Source organism: Salvia miltiorrhiza, chromosome 7, assembly GCF_028751815.1.
Source record: "Salvia miltiorrhiza cultivar Shanhuang (shh) chromosome 7, IMPLAD_Smil_shh, whole genome shotgun sequence".
In the NCBI taxonomy this organism is placed as follows: Eukaryota; Viridiplantae; Streptophyta; class Magnoliopsida; order Lamiales; family Lamiaceae; genus Salvia; species Salvia miltiorrhiza.
Genome location: NC_080393.1, coordinates 2,226,165 through 2,240,044, shown reverse-complemented (window position 1 = coordinate 2,240,044; position 13,880 = coordinate 2,226,165). Strand labels below are relative to the sequence as shown.

The 13,880-nt window shown below is 31.1% G+C and overlaps 2 protein-coding genes across 7 annotated transcripts; one reads left to right on the top strand and one right to left on the bottom strand.

The window, feature by feature from the left end:
* Positions 1–6,147: 6,147 nt before the first annotated feature.
* LOC130991525 (uncharacterized GPI-anchored protein At5g19250-like) lies at positions 6,148–8,131 on the top strand. Its single transcript, XM_057915791.1, has 2 exons — positions 6,148–6,325; positions 7,419–8,131. Exons 1-2 carry the CDS (start codon positions 6,253–6,255, stop codon positions 7,898–7,900), a joined length of 555 nt encoding a protein of 184 aa, XP_057771774.1. The 5' UTR covers positions 6,148–6,252; the 3' UTR covers positions 7,901–8,131.
* On the bottom strand, positions 7,265–13,429 carry LOC130991523 (peroxisomal adenine nucleotide carrier 1-like). Of its 6 annotated transcripts, none has more exons than XM_057915790.1 (9): positions 13,281–13,429; positions 13,140–13,206; positions 11,585–13,063; positions 11,282–11,441; positions 9,797–10,028; positions 9,380–9,526; positions 9,131–9,291; positions 8,638–8,949; positions 7,265–7,943 (listed from the first exon to the last, which is right to left on the bottom strand). In XM_057915790.1, exons 4-8 carry the CDS (start codon positions 11,422–11,424, stop codon positions 8,673–8,675), a joined length of 960 nt encoding a protein of 319 aa, XP_057771773.1. In that variant the 5' UTR covers positions 11,425–11,441; positions 11,585–13,063; positions 13,140–13,206; positions 13,281–13,429; the 3' UTR covers positions 7,265–7,943; positions 8,638–8,672. The 6 variants fall into 6 exon arrangements, with proteins under 6 accessions (XP_057771773.1, XP_057771770.1, XP_057771771.1 ...); XM_057915787.1 differs by lacking the exon at positions 7,265–7,943 and adding an exon at positions 8,461–8,496; XM_057915788.1 differs by lacking the exon at positions 7,265–7,943 and adding an exon at positions 8,461–8,496 and having other exon boundaries at positions 11,282–11,438.
* Positions 13,430–13,880: the final 451 nt, after the last annotated feature.

Sequence of the window (13,880 nt, the reverse complement as noted above, 5' to 3'; positions counted from 1 at the left end):
CAATTGCGTCCACCAATTTTTTCTTTTGTATTCATGTGAATCTTGCCAAAAGAATTTGGAAGTTTCCTAATTTTGGGTTAATATTTAATTTAATTGTGTTCGTGTTGTTTGTAAATTGCATATGTAGTATATAAGTTATGAAATAATAATCTGTAGTTTAATTTAATATACCAATTGTAAGTTTTGAGGAGGATATTTAGGTCGACCAGAACGAAGAACATCAATAGGGTATATGCTGTTTCTTTAACATATTCGTATACTTTCTTTAAAAATGTTTTTATTTCCTCTTATATAAATCTTTATAATTAGGTTTTATATTAAACAATTTATTATACTTCTTTCGTCTACCAAAAGTGTGTTGCGATTTGGGGATACCATTGAATAAATGGTCGTGAAATGTGTAAAAAGTAGTGAAAGAGATTCTCGAAAATTGATTTATTAAACAATTTTTAAATGATTTGTTAGATGATTTTTTTTGTAACTATTGAATATGAAAGAAGTTGAAAATATATAGGTATATGTACCAAACTAATAACACCTTACTTATTATGGACGAATTGAAATAATTATAAAATATGCTTTTCGCGAAAAAAAAAAGAGTAAGTGATTATAAATGCATCACTTGTTATTTGAATACAACATAATACTATTTATATAAAGTTGTAAATTTAAATTAAAAAAATGCAATAATAGTACAACATTACAACGATCAACAAACAAACCTAAATAGTGTGCGTGTATTGACCTAGTAGTAAGTGATTAATATCTAAGGTCTGAGGTCCTGGATTCGAATTCACCGTTATGCAGTCTTTATATTTCTTTATTTACTTGTATATAATTTATATATATATATATATATAGGAGGGCTAAAATAAAAACATTTCTTAAAATATAAAATATAAACAATTTCAGCCCTTAATTGATCAAGATCTACGATTGATTCGTAATCCTGTTGGATGAATTCGTGGTCCTGAGTTTTGGGAAAAATATATTTATGTTTTTATATATATATAAACATATTTTTCCCAAAGCACAAACAATATAACAAATTAACAAATAGAAACAAGCCAACATCAACAATTCAACATGATGCTAAAAATACAAATCTTGATTCTAACTCCAAATCTCAATGGTCTATATTACACACAACACAATATAATAAGAAATATGGAAATAGTCAAATCAATAAATTTATGCTAATTCATCCGACCGCGATATCGTTTCCGTCATTTTGGTTTGTTCACGATATCATTTTTACTTCCATTTATAGAAGTATGGTCCGCGATATTATTTTCACTTCCAGTTGACTTTCACTCATAATAATAGTGGGACCCAAACTCCACTCGCTACAATATTCATTACTATCTACTACTCCCTCTGTCCCATTGGGCTTGTCCCATTTGGTTTCGGCACGGTTATTAAGGAGAATATTATTAGTGTTTTAAATGTGTAGGTAATAAAAGTATAAAATTGATAAAGTAGGAGATGGAAGGTGATAAAGTAGAAGAGAAAATGTAATAAAGTAATAAAGTATAAGAGAAGATGATAAAATAGGAAAGAGAATGTAAAAAAATGATAAAGTATGAGAGAGAATGTAATTAAGAATTTTTATTGTTTAGTTAATTGTTACCATTTATAGAAATGGGACAAGATCGTGGGACAAACAAAAAATGAATACGGGACAAGATCAATGGAACGGAGGGAGTATTATTCACCATTTTTCTTAAAATCCGCACCGTCCACAATATGAAAACGATATCACGGACGGATGGAGTATAAGATTACATAACAATCAAAAATTCAGAAGTCCAAAACATCATAAATTCATGCTAATGCACTATTGACTAGGAACACCTCCACTCATCTTTTAAGACCAAGCTCAAGTTGAACCAAAATCGTTAATTTTCTTATTTTTAAAGTCTAAGGAAAATATTTAGCGCACGTGTATGATTTAAGTTTATATTATTTAATAACATTAAATTACTCATTCATTTCAAATTTCTTTTTTGACTCAATTTTAGGTATACCTTCTTCATTTAGAAGAAATTTATCTTATAAGTTAAATCTCAACCAATCCTCAACACATCATAAAGCCTCCATCGTATTATGAGTTAACGACTTCTAAATTGAGATAAAACACGACCCCTACCTATTAATATAAGACAACAACTATATACATCCTTGATTATGTTTAATTCGTCTATGAAAACCTTGCTATTTTGTTATTTCTTTAATGCATCCCTACAATTCCAAAACTAATCAGTAATCACCATAATATAAGATAACAAAGATGATGATGTCAATGCACACTCCAAAAAAATAACATGCTGAATATAATTATTGTTGGTAGATTGTTGCCCACCATAAATTCAATTGAAATGCTCCTAGTAAACAATAATAGACAAACCTATACTTTTTTTGTTTCTAATTTTTTTTATTCATTTTGTCTACTCTAAATTATATAGAAATTTTTTTATTATAATTTTTTCTATTGATACAATTTATCAAATTTTCATAATTTTTACCGTGTAGTTCTTATTTATATATACATATGTATTTTAGTACTATATATATTTCAGTAGAAATTTTGTATAAATTATTTTAGTATAATGTGTATATATTATATCACCTTTAATATAGATTTGGACGAAATTAAAAGTTAGGGCAAATTTTAGAATGGGCTAAAGTTTTTATGTATTTATATTACAACTTTATATAGTTGAAAAAAATACCAAAATTTACTAATAGTTTGTAGATTTACAGTCAATTAACGCTTCAAAAAAATATGTTGTGAAATGTAAATCAGTAAAAAGTAATTAAAAGTTTCAAAAACCCTTTCAAGACTAATAGAAAATTTGAAAAAAAAAATATCTAGATATTTTGGTGGAAATTTTAAATAAATAATAATAATTATTTGATAAAAAAGTTTTGTCAAGATCTTGATCATTCAATTGATACACATTCGATTATAAGATGAAACAATTTCATCTTCATTTTAATGATACTATAGCTATTTTATACTCCCTCCGTCCCAGCCAAGACGCTACATTTGCTTTTCGGCACAGGATTTAAGGAGTTGTAGATTAATGTTTTAAGTGTGTAATAATAAAGTGATAAAGTAGGAGAGAGAAAGTAATAAAGTGATAAAGTAAGAAACAAAAGGTAATAAAGTGATAAAGTAGGAGAGAAGGTAATAAAAAAAATACTTAATTAGTGTTAATTAAATGTTTAAAATTCATTATTTTTGCCAAATATAGAAATGTAGCATCTTTGTTGGGACGGCCCGAAAAGGAATATGTAGTATCTTGGGCGGGACGAAGGAAGTATAATAATATAAGTAGCTTATAGAATTTTATTTTTTAAATATAATATACTAAAAAATATAATTTTTTAAACTATTTTAATTAAGTAATGAGTCTAATCTATACTAATAGTAACTACAAAGCAATACTTCTGAGCACAAAAATAGTAATTACAACATCATAGTAAATCACTTGAAGTGAGCATTTAATATAAATGAAGAAATTTATTCTATTATGAAATAATGTGATTTTAGAATTATCTTTTAAATGGAAATGTATTGGTTGTTCTGGGTGTACTACTGTGCTAGTATTACTCCCGTAGACACTTGCAGTAGTTGTGTCTTGAAATGGAAAAGGGCAAACGAATCGAGACCCGATTGCTGGAAGCCATGATTCAGCTGATACAGTCTTGATGTCAAAATCATCGGTAGCCGAGTTCTCGATAGTTGCAGTGAAGACCATGCAAAGGTATCAAGACTCGAACTTGAATATCCAGAGGTTGAGGCTAAAGGCCATCTATAACCAAGCAAAGATATCAAGATCATGCTTATCTCGGGCCAAAGGCCATATATAACCAAGCATTCTAATACATAACACCAAATGAGGGCGAACTTCATAGATACGATAACGGTATTAATAAAATAATAATAAAATAAATAATTCATTGAAAGATAGCTTTAAATTCATATATGTGCTTTTGAATGGAGGTAGTAAATTTGAAGCAATATGCTTTAAATTTACATGTTTCAAAAAAAAAAAAAAACACGAGGGTCCAAATATGGCTCACGAACCTTGAAATTTAAAATAATTGGTCTATTTCTACAAATTCGAAAAAAATTGACCTATTTTAACCACCCTAAAATAGTGGCCTAAAACAATCTAAGTACGACATCAATGTCGACCAAAGCAAATCAAACTTACCAAATATTAAAATTGCTCGTAGGACTTGTTTTCACCTCTTCAAACACTCATGAAAATAAAAGCAAAAATATAAGTTAATCTTAAGGCGAAAATCAGGTGAAAATTAGTTTTGATCTTTGTACATTCGATGTAATGTTCTTACTTTCTCATGATAACCCAAACTCTATGCATGTTCTTCATTGCAAATGCATGGTTTTGCTCTTGCATGGATTGCATGCATCAAACCTTTCTTTTTTGGCTTTGAGCTTTTGTGGTTCGGGTTTAGAATGGTTGGTCTGGAATTTTTTTAGAGTTCTGATGCGCTAGGCTCTGGTTCCGGAACAATCTAGCTCTTTCGATGGTTTCTTTTCTTGAGTGGGTTGTGTTTATCAATTGCTCGTTCTCTTTGCTTCGTTCGTTTGTAATAGACAGATACTGTTTTTTCTTTACCGGTGTTATCTCAACGAGTTTTTCAACGAAAATACTTTGATAAGGCTCGATCTTTAGTTAGCGTTTTTGTGCAATCAATAGGTTGTTAATTAGTTTTTCTTTTTCTTTTTTTTATTCAATAAAATTTTAATTAATGTCATTTGTACGTATTTGCTAAATTTATAATTTGAAAGCACATAACAACAAAAGTATACAATAATAGGTATCAGTAATGAAGAAAAAACTGTTTCTTTAAAAAAAATGAAGAAAAAACTGTTGACAAATGTAAGATAACCAAGTTAATTAATGCATGAAATAACTATCTTTATTGATTAGTTAAACTTGAAGTAAAAATTGTAATTACTCCTAAATTGATGACAACGTTGAAAACGAGGAGCAAACTGTATTATTTACGTTCTCAGCAGCCTAATGTCAACTTAGACTTTTATATATATATATACAGGGACGGAGTCAGGAATTTAGTTCGGGGGGGCTGAACCTGTACAGATCGACCGCCCCCGAGATTTTTTTTTTGGGCATTCAGTATATTTAAGGTATTTTTTTATTAAAATACGAGCATAATACTAATAATAACGAACAATATTTTCATAGATTATATAGTTTCAATATATCACAAAACTTTTTTTGGAAATTCCGTATATTTAAGACATTTTTTATTAAAAGGCAAGCATAATAATAATAATAACAAACAACATGTCCATAGATTATATATTTTCTATATATTACAAATTAGTTTCAATACATTATAATTTTTTTTAGCATTTCATACATATTAGGCATTTTTTTATTAAAAGACAAGTATAATAGTAATAATAACAAACAATATTTCATAGATCATATAGTTTTAAAAAACAAAATTATCCTTAAATTAAGTATATATGAGAGAATATAATAACCAAATACTCTTTTATAAAACAAAATTATTTTATAATAGGTATAACCGTATAAACATATATCTATATATTTTTTAAAATTATAAAAATAAAAATAAAAAAACTCAAAATTTGGGAGGGGGCTCTAGCCCCCGGCTCCGTCCCTGTATATATATATTATTACAGTCTCAAAATCAAGTGTTTAACTGCATATATTTGTAGGCATCGATAGTTTTCTTGCGCATTGTTGATTTGTTATTTATATATTTGGAAGGTTTCTTCTATACATAATGTTAAAATCAATTTGGGAAAATAGATTGCAACCAGTCAAAGCTAGGAATTCAATAATCAATAATACTATACGACTAATGAAATTATTATTTATAATATTTTTTGTAAATAAAGAAAATATATATAATGAAGTCTAATTTAAGAAGAAAAGTCTTGCCCATTTTTATCTAAATGTGTAATTTATTAATTTTTGTCATATATATATATATATATATATATATATATATATATTTTTATCTAGACCTAGAAATTATTTAAGAAAATCACGTCACCATTGATATCAACGCGACCTTCCCATAAATTTCTACGAAAGCTCGTAATGGAAATGAAACAGCCGACCAAGTCAACAAAATTCTACTATATGTATTACACAAATCTAGAGATAATATTCCAATCAAATTAATTAAATAATCCGAGCTTACTACTAAAAGATAATTATGGCATCTATTATTCCATCTTTGCTGTTTCTCTCTCTACTCTCTCACTCCCTTCTACTCGGCAAATGCAATGGTGAGTAACTGCCCATTTGATTCATCTCAATTCTTGCATGATCATGTTTGTTTGATTTTAATTCTTGAATCATTAAAGATGGATATATGAAGTGTGTTGAATAGATATAATTAATTGATTTCTCAAACTTTTGTTTGTGCGTTTGGGACCCATATGTGGAGATAAATTAATTCATTTTCTTTCAAGATAGATTAAGTAGTATATATATATATATATATATATATATATATATATATATATATATATTATTCTTTTCATGTCAATATATCCTGGTTTTGAAACACCTCACTTAATTTGGTAGAAAGATTTGATATGAGAGAGAGAGAGAGATTTCATGAGAGTCTATGTGATGGTTGAGCTAAGATTTGAGAATTACTTTTAGATTAAATATATTTCAATCTTTATTCATTTGATTAATTTTATTTCAATCTTTAGAAATTATCAAGTCTATTTTTAATATTTTCGAGCTCATCTCCGAAGATTGGATCGTGATGTGGCACACAACACGATTCAATCGTTGGAGATGAATTTTAATGATAAAATAAATAAAAATTGAAAGGTTGAGATAAAAATGATACTACATATTCTAACGATTGGGATAGAATCGATAAAATGAGTGAAAATTAGAATGGATATAATTAACATTCTCAAAATTAAAATAAAAAATTACTATAATTATCATTTCAAACTTTTAAGACTCCCCTCTCTCTCTCTCTCTCTCTCAAACTTTGAGTGCTTTAGTATAGGATTCACGATTTTTAGGCTTATACCTAATCACAATTTCTTTTAATATCACTCATAATTAAATAAAATATTAAATTCCTATTATTTGTGGTGCAAAAAGAGTTTTTTTGTGTGTGTGTGTGTTGTTGTTGAAATTAAAAGAGGTGTTGTTTGAAATATCTGGGTTTGAACCTTGAGAGTTGTATGCACGTAAACTGCAATTGAAAATTGACATATAGTTTATGATTCCTTTGTATATTTATTACCAGTTGCATTTTCTACTTAATCACTGCATCTCTCAATTCTCATCACTTATTATTTTGTTTATCACACTAAATCATATATGCATTAATGTTTCTGGGTAACGCAGAGGATGATGATCTTCTCAAAGGGATCCAACAATACAGGGCCAACTTGAACCTCACAGCTCTGGCCACCACCACCGTCGCCGAATGCATCGCCGATGAAATCGCAGATACTTATCAGAACCAAAGCTGCACCAACGCAACGACTTTCAACGCGACGGCTTTCAACGCTACGACCTTTCCCAGCTATGCCGCCATCATGTCGAAATGCGTTCTGAATGCCACCAACGCCTCCGGCAGCAGCCAGATCTTACCCACCTGTATCCCCAACCAGCAGAATCTCGTGGTCTCCGATTTCACGTCAAAATACGCGACTTACCTCAACTCTACCGGCTACTCCAGCATCGGGGTTGGTTCTGAAGATGACTGGCTTGTCGTTCTCCTCACCAACATCACCGGTATTTCCCCCAACGGGGCTTCCGGCCTTACCCTGGCCGCCATAGGCCCCGTCGTGCTTCCACTGCTCTGCCTTTTCATGTTAGTTTAAACTAGAGTGATTGGTGGACATCAATCTCACTGCATCTAAACCTCTACACAATGGCAAAATAAGCAATGATACTACTAATAAATTCCTGCAGAAGCAATAGCTAACATTTATTCATTACAAAACAACAGATTATACTGGAAACCTAGAAAAGCAATACATGTAATGCATCTTGATGTATACAGATTTGATAACACAACAATATTCAGTTTATATACCAAATTTTCATGACAATATCTATATAACTTTTAGATTTGACTGTTCATCGAAAAGAAAAATCAATGACTGAATCGAAAAGGACTCCGAACTAATCACAATGAAACAATATGAGCAGGACATTTATCATACAAAACTTATCCTAAAAATACATTGCTTTATTTTCCCAACAATGCATCTAATCATTTATACGCCTTCAAACGACAAACAACAGATCCAGAACACAATCTCCGAGATTGAAGACGAAGATAAAACCAAGTATATTGACAAGAAACATTGGGTGGGGGCTTACATTGGTTGCAGCAGCTAACTCAGACTAGGACAATAGAGTCATGTCCGCACCATCAGATAAGAAGTTTCCTTAATGTTATTGAAATCGGATTCTGTCATGTTGGTACAATAAACTAGGATCAACTTGTATGTCAAAGTTGAGAATTTGGACGTTTTCAATCTATTACACTCGACAATATTTTTCTATATTATAGACCCTAAAAGTCTCATTTGTTTCATATTATTGTACTTACCACGGTGAACATCTCACTGATTCACCAAGATTTCTTCAAGAACTCTTTAAGTTGGGTCTCGTCAACATAAACCTCCTTAGTGCGATCATTAGGACCCATGTGCTCTTCGTAATCTTCTCCTTTATCATCAATAGCAGTGCTGAGGTCAGGACTGTTTTCAGCATTTGTGCCTGCAGCCCTTTGAAGAAGCCGAGTATCCCTTCTCTTTCCCAGATAGAACAGAGAGTTCCAGTGATGGAGTTACGGGGCCTCGATTGACGCTTACCATCTTCACTCTCATCTGATTTTGCTGACTGAATCACCACTTTACACCTGTGCATTATCCAGATGAGATCTATGTTTGTAAAGAAGCAGTAGCATCACAAACTAAAATAGATAATAATCTATGAAATAGGAGGTCCTTGCATTAACGTTCATGATTGCAAGCCCCACGGAGGAGGTTAAAAAGTGTTTACTGATGAGGAGGAACGGAGTTACGAAGACAGACATTTACCTTATAGCTGGATACGTTAAACAGGTAGCAATACACTTCGAGACTGCACCGTAAGCAAAAGCGGAGAAAGCAGAAATAGCTTCTGGAGATGACACATCATCCCTTTGTTTCTCCATATTACTCTTTAGAAGCCTATTTTTTAACTGATCAAATACTGTATACTGCATCGCATTGCAATTAGCATAAGAATTTGTTTGACCTGTATAACAAATATTACAAAGCGACAGTTCGAAGAGAAAGCAGAGATACCTGTATAGACGGATTTGCAGTAAGTAGAAGGGAAACTCCTAGACCTTCAAATGCATCACTAAAAGTGCCCTCTGAGAGAGATTGCCACAAGCCTTTTGATTTTCCAAAATCACTTGTTTGCATTCTTGAAGATGCTGTATCAAGAGGCTGTAAAACTAAAATTAGGATGTTGGGATAGACTACAGGATTCAGACTGGTGCTGTTGACAAAGAACATATTGATCCTCAACAAGCAGGGTCATACAAAGAACATATTGATCCTCAACAAGCAGGGTCATACAAAGAGTTTAATAAACCAGCAATTTTGTAGTATGCATTTACAATCTATACCCTGCTGTCAATATAACAACAATATCATTATAAAAGACAGTTAGCTCCAACATTCAATACAAAATCTGAACGTGAAGCTGTGACTTGCCTGTGTCGCTATGGCTGTGCATGTACCAGCAGCAGCGGCAATTAATAAGTTAGCGGCAGTTCCTATGGATTTAGATTTGCTTTCTCTCAAGTACAGCCTCTTGAAAAAGCTATACCCATAGAAGTAGATAAATTGTGAAATGAAGGACTGCAAGTTCTTCGTGCCCAGCCCCTGGTACAATGACAGTACTTGACCTTTGGATATTGCTTCCCACAGAACATCTGAAATATTCCTGTTATCACAGGAGAAACAATTCATAATGCCCTTTTGAGAACTGACACTATATGCATCATGTAATTAGTTACATCATGTTGCTCAGCCAGATACTGGAAAAGACGAGATAACAAGATTTTAAAGATGGGCCATGATCTTCATGCACCAAAAGCATTCAAGTCTGGCAAAAGGTGTGTTTAGATCACGCTAGAAAAAATGCCAAAAGGACATATCTTACACGAGTTTAACAATATAACACAAGAATGCATCTCCCAGGGATTGTCTGAGACTCTCTGTGCTTGTGAGTGGTACATATATGCGTGTGTGTGTATCAATCTCAAGAAAATGATGTCGCATAAGACACCAAGAATGTGGAAGCTAGGAGATCAAGTACTCAAAGTACTCTTCTCATCAGAAGCTCATGCACTTGTTGTTACCATGTCTATACTTGTTAGCACAGACAAAGCATTGCAGCTGAAGTGTCAAGAGCCAAGTGTTGGACACAAGACACTCCTTAGGAATAATATTCCATATTTAGCATCAGTTGAGTCACAAATTTATCTTCTTGATTGAGGTCCTGCATTTATCTAACAAAGTCATTCTAATTGTCATGTGTATATATTATTAGTTAAACATGCATTGAGTTATACCCCAAGTAAAATGCATTTGTAGAACCAATATAACATTAAAACTTCTATTACCTCCTACTTCATTGGCTTTAGTGAATTGCTTTATTTTAGCATTTGTTGTTTGTATGTGATGGTAACTTTGTAGTCTAATAATCAACTAATCATACGCAAATTAACAAAATATTTGTAAAACAACCAAAGTTCATAACTTTATTGTCTTATTTTATCGAATCTGTAACGTAGTTAAGTTCGCATCTTTTTTAGTTCTCAAACACTGATTGTGAATAAATTTTATAGCCAAAATGCAGTTTTTTTTTTTAGAATTACAAGAGCCTATTTTAATTTCTAAGATTTCAATAATTATTCCGCATACCAATAAGTCTTGCATCTATTTTCCTCCCAATCATTCAAATCTCTCGATACATTCAAGATTGAACTTACAGGCAAACAACGGTCCAGCATAAGGATCAAATGAATTCGACACTGCTATTATAAATAATTCAGAAGGTCGCATCAACCAGCATGATCCATAAACGTTCACTTAAAAACAAGATCAATTTTTTTTTAAAAAGAAGAACTAGACATTCAAAAACACCACGTCAAAGTACGAATTAACACGGAAAACACACACACACACACCAACCTGTATCTTTGGTGGTGATGAGCTCGATTCTCAGCTTGATACCTAGTTTTACATGTGTCGAGCGGATACAAGATGGTGGTGCTGACCAGTGCACCTACCGCACCCGATGTCGCCTCCACTAACGACTCCATATCAATCGCCATCGGTTAATCCCAACCTTCTGAGTTTTCCACACACAACAACCAACAAGAAACAAAAATGAAGGAATTAAATCACTAGAAATTAACAGTTCTGAAAAATCAGATCACTTGTTCCGCCTATCAGGCAAAATTCTCCGGACGAATAGTAAGGTGAAAAACAAACCTCGAGTGTTCCGCGAACAGCGGCGATGGATAGATTCGCCGGCGGCGGCGGCGGCGGCGGAGAATGATGAGAGAGGTGGTGTGATCGCGGTCAGAGCTGAGCTGTCTATTAAATCGTATTGGGATTTGGAAAGTCTAGTATGGGATATTGCCGTCTAATCCCCTACTGCTTTAATATTGCTATTTTTTATTTTTTTAGAGTCTATTTTATTATTTTTATTCTTTTAATATAGAGGTTTTTCTCCCCTAAAAGAAGCATAGAGGTTTTTCTTCTTAGGATATTTTTTTTTTATTGTCTTAAAATGATTTATATTTTATGTGTATTTTGGACGAAATTTTAAATATGATTTTAATATATATATATATATATATATATGGATGACCAATTAATGCTTTTTTATATGGATGATCATGTATATATGATTTAATATGCTTTTTTACGGTAATGAAAAATCAATTTGCACCCCTTGATCTTAATTAAATGGATGATCATGATTCATGATTGATTTCCATACAAATTAATTCTTTTTTATATGGGTTAAGTTAAAATAAAAATTCATTTTAAGATATAAATTAGAAACAATTTTCAATTCTTAAATTATTTAATTTTACGGTAGATTGATCACTTTATTAGATAGATTTATGGTATTGGAAGCAAATTTATTACTATCTTTTTAAACATTATCTTAGCAGAATTAATATTCAAAAAATCAACAGTAAACATTGATTTCATTATATTTTGCATTTATTAGGAAATTAACAAAGTGTTATCTAACGAGTTGTTGTTGTTGTTGTTGTTATTATTATTATTATTATTTTTGAGGAAAAAGGAGGATATCTAACGAGACGTTCATAATATGTAATCATTTGATAAATTATATGTCAGTTTTTATATTTTTCTTAGTCAAATATATTAGTCTTATCAATCTAATATTTTTTCATATCAATATGATGCATAAATGCCTAAAAGATATGATGTGTAAGTGTAATTTTCCTATAATAATGAATTTAGTTTCCATTGTCAGTCTTTCTTAATGATTACCAATTTAGGAATTTATATTAACTACCTTCAAATCCAGATTAAGTAATAATGTCCAATGCCATTATCTTCATTACATTGTATATTCATATATGACATTTCAAATAACATATTTGAGTGAATCATGTATATATATATACACAGAGAAAATGGATCCAATGAAAATAAATAGATTTCGTGAAAGAATAAAAATATATGAACAAATTAATGAAATTGGATGTTTAAATAAAACTTGTTCAAATTTTTCGTTCTAGTTGAAACGCGAAACACGTTTATTCCTAGAGTCCACTAATAAATCTAATAATATAGGTTAAGTTGTATTTAGAAAAAGTAGGCAAATAGGCAAATGTGATTGAACTAATTAACGACATAAAATATGAGATTTAGCTAATTAACACAAATTTGTAATACCCCATGCTCAAGTTAGATTTCAAGAAATCCCTACAAAAGAAAGGGAAAACACAGGTCACAAAACACACACACAAATGCAAGTAAATTATTCGTTCCTTTGCAATACCTTCTTAAGTGATTCAGACTGACTCGTTGCGTTGGTTGAAAAGTGAAATACCGTCTTACCAATTGAACTGCATTTCGTCGTCAAACTTATGTATAATCTGTTGTAACGGAAGAAAAGAATATATCGAGCCGAAACACTTACCTCTTTATGGAATAACATTCAACGATGGAACCGCAATAACCAAAAAAATGGATCATAGAGTTAATTGGCATTTCTGTTTATTTTCAATTGTTGCTATTTTTGATGAGATTGGAAGTGTGAATTGAAGTATAAGTTTTTATGTGAAGGTATATTGGGGGAGTGGTGCAGAGAAGCAGATGGCATAAATTAATATTTGGCGTTGCATTATCCAAATTAAATTGTGTCCACCAGTTTTTGGTGTCAATTCATTTTCTTGAATCATAAAAAAATTCATGCTTTTCGTTCTAAGAAATTATCAAAATTACAATGAAAACTTAATATAAATATGTAACTAAAATTTTACAAGTTCACATTTCATAAATTTGATTTTAATTTTATCAAATTATGATATGTAAAAAATTAAAATTGTGGAACGAAATAACTAAGTTACAATATTGGGCTTCTAAAAATATCTTGACAGCCCACATCTAAAATTATAATACTGGGCTTGAAATGATCTGTAGGGATTGGGCCTAAGCCCATGAATATAGAGAATCTAATGATAGATTCTAAATTACGTTGACAAATTGCTGAAAAAATCACAACGGCTCCTTCCTCAAA

What these genes read in the sequence shown, in the direction of transcription:
- LOC130991525 (XM_057915791.1), top strand. Translation starts at nt 6,253, where the DNA reads ATGGCATCTATTATTCCATCTTTGCTGTTTCTCTCTCTACTCTCTCAC. An exon ending in TCTACTCGGCAAATGCAATG is followed by an intron (nt 6,326 to 7,418) that starts GTGAGTAACTGC and finishes TGGGTAACGCAG; the next exon opens with AGGATGATGATCTTCTCAAA.
- LOC130991523 (XM_057915790.1), bottom strand. Translation starts at nt 11,424, where the DNA reads ATGGCGATTGATATGGAGTCGTTAGTGGAGGCGACATCGGGTGCGGTA. An exon ending in GCACAGCCATAGCGACACAG is followed by an intron (nt 9,527 to 9,796) that starts GCAAGTCACAGC and finishes TTAGTTTTACAG; the next exon opens with CCTCTTGATACAGCATCTTC. An exon ending in CTGCAAATCCGTCTATACAG is followed by an intron (nt 9,292 to 9,379) that starts GTATCTCTGCTT and finishes AATGCGATGCAG; the next exon opens with TATACAGTATTTGATCAGTT.